General features: G+C 32.8%; 1 protein-coding gene across 10 annotated transcripts in view; it reads left to right on the forward strand.

Moving 5' to 3' along the window:
- Positions 1 to 13,240, forward strand: part of LOC106871763 (protein phosphatase 1 regulatory subunit 12A) — a 216,364-nt gene that overhangs the window by 155,397 nt on the left and 47,727 nt on the right. Inside the window, exon 20 of one of the 10 annotated variants that reach the window (XM_052978468.1) lies at positions 10,077 to 10,463. The exons of the other annotated variants lie outside the window; for them this stretch is intronic. Coding sequence (XP_052834428.1) covers positions 10,077 to 10,220 — 144 coding nt within the window. The 3' untranslated portion in view covers positions 10,221 to 10,463. Of the gene's footprint in view, positions 1 to 10,076; positions 10,464 to 13,240 lie in introns of those variants that run through there. 10 annotated transcript variants of the gene reach the window in all.

Here is a 13,240-nt window from a genome sequence, read left to right on the forward strand (position 1 = left end):
TCTGGATATATATATATATATATAGGCGCAGGAGTGGCTGTGTGGTAAGTAGCTTGCTTACCAACCACATAGTTCCGGGTTCAGTCCCACTGCGTGGCATCTTGGGCAAGTGTCTTCTACTATAGCTTCGGGCCAACCAAAGCCTTGTGAGTGGATTTAGTAGACGGAAACTGAAAGAGGCCCGTCGTATATATATACATATATATATATGTGTGTGTGTGTGTGTGCGTGTGTGTATGTGTTTGTGTGTCTGTGTTTGTCCCTCTAACATTGCTCGACAACTGATGCTGGTGTGTTTATGTTCCTGTCACTTAGTGGTTCGGCAAAAGAGACCGATAGAATAAGTACTAGGCTTACAAAGATTAAGTCCCGGGGTCGATTTGCTCGACTAAAGGCGGTGCTCCAGCATGGCTGCAGTCAAATGACTGAAACAAGTAAAAGAGTATATATATATATATATATATATATATATATATACACACACACACACACATACCTGGATATGCCCATGGTCAATTGCACAACCATTCTTACTAGCTATGCTGATGACACAAAACTATCTCATGCAATAAAGAATCCTGATGATATTATAAGCCTGCAGAATGACCTAAATGCAATATACAAGTGGGCACAGTAAAATAATATGCAGTTCACTGCTAAAAGATTTCAAGTACTGCGCTACAAGGTCACAAGTGCCCTCCCAACTGGCATACACAGGACCTGAAGGTACTGCAATCCCAAAACTACAAACAGTGAGTGACCTGGGCATCAGCATGTGTAGTGATGCATCATTTCACATGCACATTGTTGACAGCAAAGTGCAGACAACTGGCAGGGTGGATACAGTGGACATTCTGAACAAGGGATCAAAAAGTCATGTTGACTCTATGGAAGACATTTGTTCTGAGCTGCCTAGACTATTGCTCTCAGTTGTGGTCACCACACAGTGTCAAGCTAACAACATAACTTGAGGCAAGTCAGTGTCACTATACAAAAAAGATTGCCACAGTCCAGCAGATGAACTACAGGGAGCGACTGAATGCACTGTCTCTACTCCCTGGAGCGCAGGTGGTAGAGATATGTAATTACATATGGAAAATACTGGAAGGACTGGTACCGAATGCCTGCACAGGTTGCCACTGCATCTCACATAAGAACAAGGTATTGCAACAGCCTCAGTTTGTAATATTTGATATCAACATTGTATCCTATCAAGGGTGAGATGCTTGTGAAAACTGCAATAACTTTAAAGCCAGTCTTTTGCAGTTTACTGATGTTTGGGACATTAATTATTAATAATAATAAAGTTGATTTCAAATGTCTCAACTGTTGTACTTAGATGAAAGCAAGCATTAATTCACATGCATTCTATATTGCCATATTATTTTCTACAAAATATTCTGACCTCTATTTTATGAGCTGAGAGAGCCTCTATATTTTTACTCTATCTTCTTGCAGCAGCTATCAAATTTTCCTCAAATCACTTTTATAGTCTTAAAAAAAAAATGAGCTTGGTTATGTTTGTACAGATTTCATCAAAGGACTAAACAACTGCAACCCTCTTTATATCTTACAATTGATAGATTAAGAAGCAAGAATCAGATATGTAAAAGTTGAATATCGAGCATTCATTTTGCTCCATGCAACCAAATGTTCAAGCTTTATTTTTAAGACACTGATCTGAATATTCAGTGGCACAATAAAATGCCATGCCATACTCTTTTTGGTGGCTATAGGCTGATTTGTAACATTGGTTGGCAACAACACCTTGCTCTTTGGCACCCTTAGTGGAGAGTGCTCTGTTGAAAACATTTGGACCATCTCTTCAGTCTAAGGATAATACATTTTGCTGTTTCCTAATGTACCTCTTCTTAGGTTTATGCCTTCAAAGTAACTTATACAACACAAGTAGCTTCCAATGAAAGCCTAGCCTCACTGCATTGATTGTCACCTCTGTACATGACTTGTGCAAGTTTCAAAAACCATTCTTCTACATTTAGTTTTTTTAGTGATTACTGGACTATAGAAATGATGTCCTGTGAACAACTCTTTCCAGATTGTCAAAGTCTAGGCTGAGTGATGTATCCCTAGTTAGGCACTTGTAAATGTTTCATTAGGAGGAGAGCATTGGTAGCACCCTGTCATGGCACTTCCCTGAGTAGTGTATTATCTATGCTAATTCTCTTTACTAATCAGTTGTGCTATAACTCTTTGTAACTTTCATAACTTTGTCCAACATTTTGATGCCTCTGTAGCTGTTTCATTCTAGAACTTCACTTTTGCCCTTGTAGCAGTTTACAATGATAAACTATGCAAATTGTTGGGTATGACATCTTGTGTTGCCTGATTAACTGAGCAAGTGACTAGGATATGGACCTACTTTACCAGATATTTAAGCATCCCAGTGACTATACTAGATAATCCAACTGCCTTTTTTCCCCTCTATATCTTTTATCACATTTTTGATCATTCAGCTGTCAACTTCAATGACTGATCCTTCTGTTGGATTTACCTGAAGTGCTTCGCTTCCCCAAGCATTCTGCTCATTCAGTTACTTATAATAATATTTTCTTATAGGCTTATAGGCATTGTTGATGGCAAATGTGCTGCTATCATTCTTTTCACACTTCTCTCCATTTCAGTGTTGTATATTTCTCTGCCTTACAATTTGGAACACTTATCCCTCTAATATTACAGAATATGTACAGACTTTTTGTTTTCTGATTCTTCCTCTTTATTAAGTACACCTGATATCTAGCTTTTTCTTAATCACCTCATATTGTTTTCTGCTGCCCCTTTTTTGTTTCAGTTTTTCCAGGCCTGTCTATTAGCTATTATGGTTCTATATACTGTTCCACCACCATATCACCTTCATTCAGTCTGGCAATAATTATGCATAAGGTTATATTGTAGAAACTTCAGGTTGTTCTTTATAAGTCTCTATTTCCTTTTCCCTTCTGTCATACACATCCGCTCGTACATCTCTGTATCTACATCTGGTCAAGAACTTGTTCACCTTCCATATCTGCCTTTTCCAAATTACTTTGTGGGTCTAACTCTTTCTCTGAAGTCATTGATAATTACTATGTTGTGTGGTATATTCTTCACCTTAGAAAGGCTTTGCGTTCATAACCATCTTTATCTCATTTCCTGGGAAATGTAAAGTTTATATGGCTTGTGCCTTTACTTGATAGGTAGGTGTTGCAAATAGACAGGTCACTGGTTTCACGAAATTTCAATAATTGTGATCCTTCCTTACTCCCTGTCCCCATATCCATTTAATTCTGCTGTCAATTACATGTAATTGGAGCAGACAAATTGTATTTTTAAAGTTTTTAATTACAGTTATTTCTCATGTTTAGAGCAGTATGTTTGCATAAATCATTTGGGCAATTAGAAAATATATTAGAAATATACAACATTAATTCTATCTTAGCTGATTGCAATTTATCTTATTAGCATTTTGAAATTGATATCTTTCAAAACCTTTACAGCTTATAAGCAGTGATTGCACTTTACTAAATATCATTACAGCTGATCTCTTTTAACATGGTAGCATTATGTAACTCATTGTTTTTCTATACCTCTCAGTGCCAAATGAATGTATGTAACTATTTATGTTACGCTGGTTCTGTATAGTCCCACTCCTCTTTTATTTCTTTATCATGAATTGCAGAAGGTTCACATCTTTAACATGATTGTATTTGATGAATGTAAATGACATTATGCTTTCACCTTAAAAATCTTTCAACAGAATTATGCTTTCACCTTAAAAATCTTTCAACAGAATTACCAAAATTTTATAGTACACCAAGACAAATAAACCCTGTTATAACACACATTGTTTGGAAATATTTTCAGATAGTCTTATTGTTCTTGTCAGAATTTTAGAATGGGAAATATCAAACAATATTTACAACTCTATTACTGTGTTACACATGTATTTGAATATGTTATGTTAACTATGTACTTTGCACTATTACGTTAATTACTATAATACCATTAATTCTGTTATTGTTAGTTATTTATTGTGGCTGTTACAATCAGTTGGTTGTTTACATAAAGTATAAAGAGAGTAAATGGCAGTCAATAGAATACAAGAAGCTCAGCTGAGTGATCAACAAATCATATAATTTCATCAATTCTGTTATGTTGGTATCCAAATGATTTAACTCTCTAATGTCCCTGTGTATTTAACTCCAAATAGGAACTTTTCAGCATTGTAAAAAAACAATAGTAGGAATACATAAATTGTAGTTTGTTTCCATTGATGATACAAGAATGATTATCCGTGATAAGCTGGTATCTTATCTATAGGGCTATTTGCTTTGCTTGACCTGCTCCAAATGAAACCATAAGTATAACTTTTGGAATCAATAGGATGCTGGCTTGTTAATCAATAACTTTCCTCCTGCTAACAACAATTGCATTGTGTTCATAGTAGGCACGTAACCCTATATATACTATTTCTTCCATTTCATTGAGCTCAAATATTGCTACTGAACATATTTCATTATGTATAATAAGCTCTTTTTCTCTAGAGATTTTTAAACGTAGAAATTAAGGGTTATTATTATACACAAAGCAAATATTTAAGATGGCATAACCAGAAGTTATAACTTGCCCAAGGTAACTGAAGTGTAATGAAGAGTTGAACCCTTTAATGTTCAGATTAATCTGTCAAATGTAATGCTTATTTGTTCATGTTATTTTGAATTATTCAGGTTCAAGAGGGGTGTTCACAATATTTGCTTGTAACTTTAATTTTTTTTTACATACAGCTTTTAAATTTTATCAGTGGGTGCTTATATACCAGTGGATTATAGTTATGTAATTTTAGCTGATCTTGCTGATTAAATATGACATTTATGGGCAAGTAAATTTAATTAACAGGTGTAAAAGTAATAACGTTATGGTTAAACACTAAAATTTAAATTCTTAATGTGTCTTACCTGTTTGATTTATTACTAAAATTATTCCAGATATCAACTGCCAACAATTTTGCCACTTTTCAAGATGAGGTACATTAATTAAAATACAAGTATAATCGGTACAAATTTTTTTACCTTCTCTATAATTCATTCAAGCATTTTCATTGAAAATAAAGTACAAAACTCTTTTACTAGTCAATATACCATTGGCTATGTACTCTTATGCAATTTAATGAATACATTTACATAACAGAATGCATCTAATGAAAAAAGCTCATTAACAGGTGAAGCAAAGGTGAATACAGATGTGTAACATACTGAAAATTAATATGTATTTCTTTCTTTCACTTACTATTTGTAATAAATTGAAAGAAATATATGATAGTATTACTATCAAACAACAAAATATAGTTTTACCATAATTCTATCGTGAAACTCTTCAAAGCACCCTTTACACAAGGGCACTGTGCAAAACAAACATATATGAGGTCTCAACCTGATATCCTTTCACAGTTTTTCTTTCTTACAGTGAACACAGTCTGCAAACTTTTTTCCTTCCATCTATTTTTCCATTTTATGGAAGTCAATATTTTCTCTGTTGACATCCACCTCTGTTAATTTTGCTTTTCTCTCAGTTCTGTGCTTTCTGAAAGAAAAGTTCCCGCATAACCAAGACGCAATGTCAACCCAAAATTTTAAATGATCATAGCCCTTTGATGGCAGAGGTACCTTGTGGCTTTTTACATAAAGAATATATAAATTAACTATAGTTAGACATAATGCTGGAGATGTATGGATCACCATACTGTATATGAGGATTCCAGTAGTTCCACAGTTGAGGAAGCTGCTTGATAACAAACATAATGTTTATAATAAAAAGAAAAGGTTGCATTTCTGCAGTGTCAGTTGACTACCCTAATGGATCAGGTCTTCCATGGATAGAAATTATGCATTGAGCAGATTTGTTTCCTCTGTGACAGTTTCAAAAAAACTTTTTGGTAAAAATAAAATAGTCCAATGTTTGAGCATTGGGAGGTAGACTGTATTGTAGATTAGTCTTTTCTGTAAAATCGGGAATTGTGGTTGGTGTATCTTCAACCATGTTGTCATAATGTTTTCAATATCATTTTCATCACTTTCATTACCAAAATCTTCCTTGTACAACAAAAATTCATAAATGTCAATGTGATTCATCTGAAGACAAATCAGTTGTTTTCATTTATATTTTGTACATCATCAAGAGTAAAACCTTTGAAGTTGGAATTGCTACCTGCTGACACCATATCATTAAAAACAAATATATACACTTCTCTTCAAACATTGAAAAAAAAAAAACCAAAAAAAAAAACCAAGAAGTCTCAAAAATTTCACCATATTTTTCCTCGAATAAAGGTGGGAAAGCTTTATTTCACATTCTCAAAGCTACGAGGAATTCAGTAATGTGATGTGTTTACTTTTTTAGTGATTTTGTAGAGGAATCAGATATGGCCGGATTTGGCTGGTCTAAACAAACAAAGAGGAATAATTTTCAGCCAGTTTTGGCCGGTGTAAACACTAAAGGGTTAAACCATTATCATAATCTTGCAATTTTTTTTTTATGATTGGGTTAATACACTAAGTGTTCATTATGTTTCATAAGTATACCCATGTCAGAGATCATATCAGGCAAGGTTGTTTCCTGCTTTACTAACACATCAAAATGATTTAAAGTAAAATATAAAACTGAATAGAAAATTGCAAAAGGACAAATTACTCTAGTAAATAGCTACATTGTCACTGTCTGTCCATAAAGGGATGAAATAGAGTTGCCACTGACATTTGAAATTAGAATACTGAGGTATAGTATTAAGTGCACTATATGTAGTTAGTTCTACCATTTCTGTTAATTTTCTGTTTTTGATGGTTATAGCAAGACTATAGATTTATTTACACAACTATATAATTCACTCATAAATTATGAAGCTCAATTTATGTATAAATTATGACATAAAGTAATTACTAAATATATTATAAAGTATTTTTAACTATATTATATAAGCATTTGAAAGAAATAAGTTATAACATTGAAAATGATAGTTCTATAAGTAAATATATAACAAATTTGAACCACATGTGTGTGTAAAAGATAAGTTTCAGTGCAGCGAAAATAAATTCAGGAAGTAGGTGAAGTGTGTTCAGGCACTTCTAGAATTAGGAAGTTACCAGACCTTACCTAATCCATTACATTTTGCTGTAGCTCTCTTTCATTCAATCAGGACTTAAGCCCATGATGGTAGCTAGTGAAATGCTTTGCAGCAATTTCCAGTTCAACCTCCCATTTTACTCAGCATATTCAGATTTCTTTTCAAGTCCATCTTCAGCAGCTTATTAGCACTAGACATACCAATCTTATATGTATGATCTGTTGAAATATACCATGTAAAACTAAACTGATATAAAACACCTGAAACAAGATTATTTATAGGTCTGATCAAATTCATGAAGCAGTTCAGATGTTTCACATTGTACTGTCCATAGTCAAATGTTAAACATCTGGCAGGTTATTCATGCCAAACTGCCAGTTGAATGAAAATCATGAATTGATGTTGAATGAGACCGTACTGCATTTTCCTTCAGATTAAATATCATTTGAGTTTGGCAGACTCACAACTGGATTTAAATTGATTTAATCCTTTTGCTACCATACTTGTTGTAATAACACTTTGTTGTATTTAATTTTGAAAACAATGAAAAATTTATAACAAAATAACTTCTTAGTCATTATTAAGCTGGTGTTTGAAACATAAATTAACATGATATTTGGATGGAAGGGTTTAACTTTGATCACTTTGAAACAGGAAGTTCGTATCATACAGTGATGAGCAGCTCTTGGTAGGTTAGTATTAAAAAGGTTAATCATTTATCCATAGGGAATAATCAGACAAAAATTGACTGTAAAAAAAACTGGATGATGTTTGTAGCAGGAAAGGGGTGATGGGCTAATTTTTAATATCTTCATTAGCAACATGTGATAGACATGTCATGCTTGCTTCATGTTTATGAAAGTCATGATATTTGTCTCAGAAAAGAAGTATTGAGAACTTAAATTAAATGGAAATGTTAATTTATTCGCATTTAAATTCATTTCCACATTCTGAAGTGGTAAGCATGTCATGCTTCATGTTACGAAAGTCATGATATTTGCGTGCTATCTCAGAAAAGAAGTATTGTGAACTTAAATAAATTAAACGGAAATGTTCGTTAGTTTATTGGCATTTAAATTTATTCCCACATTCTCAAGTGGACTGTTGACCACACTGTTGATATGTAAAAGCTGTTTATATTTGTTTTAAAATTCTGTATACTAAAGTTTTTTTTAAAGTTAATATTGTTTGAGAACAAGTTTTGAGGATATAATCTAAGTTCTCAGCCAAATGAAGGACATAAACATAATTTGGTTCCTAGTTATTAACCACCATTCCATGGCAAGACTATATTCGTTTTAACCTTTAAGCAATTAAACTGGCCATATCTGGTCCAAATACTCATGTTTTATGTTCAAACCAACCAGATTTGGCCTCTCATACTTATCCTACAATGTCATTCTAAAAATAAAAAAACACTTATAGGCACAGGCATGCCTGTGTGGTAAGAAGCTTGCTTTCCAATCATGTGGTTCCGGGTTCTGACCCACTGTGTGGCACCTTGGGAAAGTGTCTTTTTACTATAGCCTTGCAAGTGGATTTGGTAGATGAAAACTGAAACCTCATTGTGTGTGTGTGTGTGTCTGTGCCCCCCCCCCCGTCATTGCTTGACAACCGATGTTGGTGTGTTTACATCTCTGTAACCTAGTGCTTTGGCATCAGAGATTGATACAATAAGTACTAGGCTTACAAAGAATTAGTCCTGGGGCGAATTTGTTCATCTAAAGGCAGTGCTCCAGCATGGTCGCTGTCAAATGACTGAAGCAAGTAAAATAAAATAAAAAAACATCATTGAAATATCAACATTACAACATAATGCATTCATTCAAAACAATGTAAATAAATAAGCATTACATTTGAATAATCTGAATGCTGAAGGGTTAAACATAAAAATATACTTCTCTTAACTAAATTATTTCATTCCTGCTGAGTTTCAAATAGTTATATATAAATTAGCTTGCCTGTTTGCCAACCTAATCAGTATTTTTTTATGTAGATGTAATTTGCAATCTCCCTATACAATGTCAGTGGACTTTGATAATGATTTTTGTTAGAAACCATTATGGTTAATCTAACACCTATGTTGCTTAGCCAATATGTTCAGTATGTTTCAGTATTTTGATGCAATAAATTTAACATGTAACACTAGTTAATAGAGAAAATACTAAAAGGTGAATCTGGTTTTTCTTTTATAATGAAATAAGTAAGTCTGTTGTTCAGGCCAGTCCACTCCTAGAGTAATTACAAATTCTTGGTAACGCAATTTATGGTTTGATCTACAAAGGTTGTAGTAAATGGTTTTCACAACAGGCTGAATAATTTAGTTTAGGTTTTAGGTTATATCAACAACTGCAGTATAATTTCTGCCAGCAGTAATGTATCATATAGACTATCTTCTAATTTTACTTTTACAAATGTGTTGCTCTTATCCAATTATGAGAAAAATTAACATTTGATTCAAGATGAAATTTGTACCATAATAATAAAGCAAGGCATATTGTAAAGGAAATTTTTTATTTTATTCATCTTTGATTTTTGTGAGAGTTATATCATGTTTACAGTTAGTCAGACTTACAAAGATTTTTAGAGTTTTAATCTAAAATGTTAAGTTTTCCAGGGTTCAGTTAGTGTGTCCAACTCTTATTGTATTTTTGATTTTTTTTTTCTTTGCTATGAGTTTGTGTTTAATGTTGTTGACAAATGGACATCTCTTCTAACCAAATTTTGATGATCTGAAACTCCTTGTATCCCATTGATTTCTTTTAATATATATATATATTTTGCCATTTTTTTTCTCTTTCCTTGCAGGTTATTTGCAACACTGCCTCTCCACATGTTTTCTATCTTCCTCCTTTTCTAATTGTGATTACTACTCTCCTTGTAATCCCCTTCCTCACACTTGTTTTATTTCTCTCATGGTATCTACCCATTAACATTAACTAAAACTTTTTCTCTTTTACAGGATACCTCCTGCAGGCTAACTGAGCCTACTTCCAAGTTTTCTTGTGATTCCTCATTTATTCACAATCTATCCATAGTATACCCCTTACTAATTCTACTGCTGTGTCATCTCATTTCATTTATCCTCGATTTCTTCTCCCACTAATTACTCATAAGTTCCACACTGCGATTTACTTTTTGCTAGTCATCACCAATATTTGTACTTCTTGCTGGCACTCTTCAAAATAATTGCTTTCAAATTTGGCAGATTTTATTAAATCTTAAATTAAACATCGTCAGAAGGCTTTAGGCACTGCACTTCATAGTGCATCAAGTGATAAACATCTCAGTAAGGAAAAGTTTTCAGTTTTGAAAATTACAAATGATACATGAATACTAATAAGACATTTCTTGATTAATGTAAATGCTACTTTGTATATGTTCATCAAAAAAAAAAAGAAAAGATTCCATCTATTTATTTTATATATTAGCTTTCCTTGGACAATGTATAAAGTATTATTTCAATTAATTCTTTTTATAATGTTTCATCCGCTACCATGTGTAAATAAATACATTTCAATCTAGATTTTAATTCAAACTTTTAATGCAGCTTCCCAATTTTTAAAATTGTTAAAGCATCGTAGTCTCTAGAGAGCTCTAATTGCATAATTAATTATTTTTTTTTTAAATCTATGTTGGGTGTTATTCATTATGAAATTAAAGTTGCATTGTTAATTCAACTGGTAATTTACCTGTTCATGTTATTGGCCACTTTGAAAAATATCAACTGCTATTATACACAGTTTTAAGATATCGTATTTGTATGGATTATCCTACTTAATCATTTTATATCTTCATTTTATTTTCACTTTTCCAATTTATAATTGCTCAAGCATTGAGATTGCAATAACTGTGTTGTATAAAGAAAAGATATGTTAGCAGTGCTTAATTCCTTCTGAAATCAACAATTAAAAACTCACTTTACATTTTTACAGTTTTTTTTCTAATACTGAATTTGCTTTTGGAGAAGACACAATTTGATTTTCCCATCAATAAAAATTGGAAGATTTAAACTATTTCTCCTTAAGTCATCTGTTCAGTTTGAGGGAACCATAAGTGTGCTAGGCTTGTATAATATATAGGTATATTGCTAAGAAACACCTGAAAGCTTGCTTGATTGCCATGAAACCTGCAACTCTATTATATGCTATTAGTATGTAATGTAACATCTGATAGTTAGCATGTTAGTAAACAGATGAAATATTTTAATTGTCAGTAACAGCAGGGAATGAACCAAATATTTTCCTTCTGTTCCATATGTTGGACTATTTTTGATTCTGCTAGCTTTTATGCATGCATTTTCTGCAATTCAGTTGTCTCCTTTCAGTAACTGGTAATTAGTAAAAAAATTTAGTCATATAAAAGACTTACCATATGTCATTAGGGCAAGAACATGAAACCAGCAAGTGGTACTAATATTGTGGCAAATCAATTGTATGCTGTTAATTTACCACCAACCAAATATATTCAATTATAAAATACTTTCTTTCAGTCTTTTTATTGTTTTACTTCTTCAACACAGTAGTGTAGCATCATTTTAGCCATTACTCAAAAGTGAAACCCCACCCACCTACCCACCACTTAAATTTTTTTTTTAACTATCTATTTTATATCTAGTTTATGAAACAGTTTTATGTACATGTCACTTTTAAGTAATGGTATAAATTTATGTTACGATCCAGTTTTTGTTACTTTTGACCTGAAGGGAAAATAAGGTTGTTTCTCCATATTGCCATAGATTGTAAATATATAATTATAAACATAAAGTATACTTTAGATAGAAATTTTTTTTCTTGAGTGGAAAACTTGACAAAATTCCTTGTAATGTTTTTGTTATTTTGAGTTAAAATCCTGCTGGGGTTGACTTTCAGCTGACAGGACTCAGTAAAAGCCAAGAATTCAGTTTTTTTTTTTTTCTTCTTCTAGCTCTGGTTTATTTTTACTGATCAGACATTCCAACCATAACCATCCCATTTTTGATCTTTCAGACAGTGAATCTATGGTCTCTCTCTCTCTCTCTGAGCTGATGGGGGCTGATGTGAATTAAATTAAGCTATTTGGAGCAGGTTGAGGGACTATTTGAGGTTCTTTATTTAGATTGTTAGTATACCAGTCAAGTGCTAAGGTTTATTAAGTAGACACACATCTGTCACAAAATTTGTGACTTTGTACCAGATTGAGAAACCCTGTTATATGTGAGGGAATCTTCTGTCAAATACAATGTATGAATATTCAATTTTTGTTAAATGACCTGCACAGATAATTTCTTTATATTGATGAAATGTATGTGCTGTACATTAGCTCACTCACTCCTATCAAATTTACGTTGCCTGAACAGGTGCACATTGTACCACATGTCAGATTTCACAGTGATTGCTGAGCAATATGAGACAAAGTGTTTTGCTCAAGAACAAAATGCACTACCCAGTCCAGAAAATGAAACCACAATCTCATGATTGTGAGTACAGCATCCTAACCATTAGGCCATGCACCCTCACTGTTATCTGTCTATCCATTTACACACACACACACTTGTATGTATGTATATGTATAAGCAACCATAATCTTACGAATGTAAAGAGGCTAAATAAAGCATGTCCTTGTAACCATGATATTCCAGTGGTCTGATGAGCTACCTTTCTTCATCTGCAATGGTTTGTGAATGTACGATTGTATAATGTATAGCATGTATAATTATATGAACATGTAAACAATTTATGATACGCTGAAATTGATTATTGCATTAAGAAGGCTGTGAAATGGCCAGTCGAAGAATTCTTTTTGTCTCCAAGATGAGAGCAAAATGGCTGTGATGTATTAAATTCTTTGTAACATTTAGTGACCTTTTCTTTCAAGATGAAATCCAACCAAAACTGACTTTCCTTTCCAGTACACTTTAGCCAGAAATTATCAGTAATATACACTTCCCTGACAAATTTGTAATAATTTCTATACTGTAAATATATGCTAATAAGTGATTTGTCCGTATACAGTAATAATGGCAATCTTTCGGAAGAAGGAACAAAACTAAATGTCCAGCCTTGTTCTTCTCTGTATTCAAAGCTTAACTCCCTTTGGAGATGGTTTTTTCATGTGGATCTTAATGTAAACAACTATGAACATAAG

Source organism: Octopus bimaculoides, chromosome 2 (assembly GCF_001194135.2).
Source record: "Octopus bimaculoides isolate UCB-OBI-ISO-001 chromosome 2, ASM119413v2, whole genome shotgun sequence".
In the NCBI taxonomy this organism is placed as follows: Eukaryota; Metazoa; Mollusca; class Cephalopoda; order Octopoda; family Octopodidae; genus Octopus; species Octopus bimaculoides.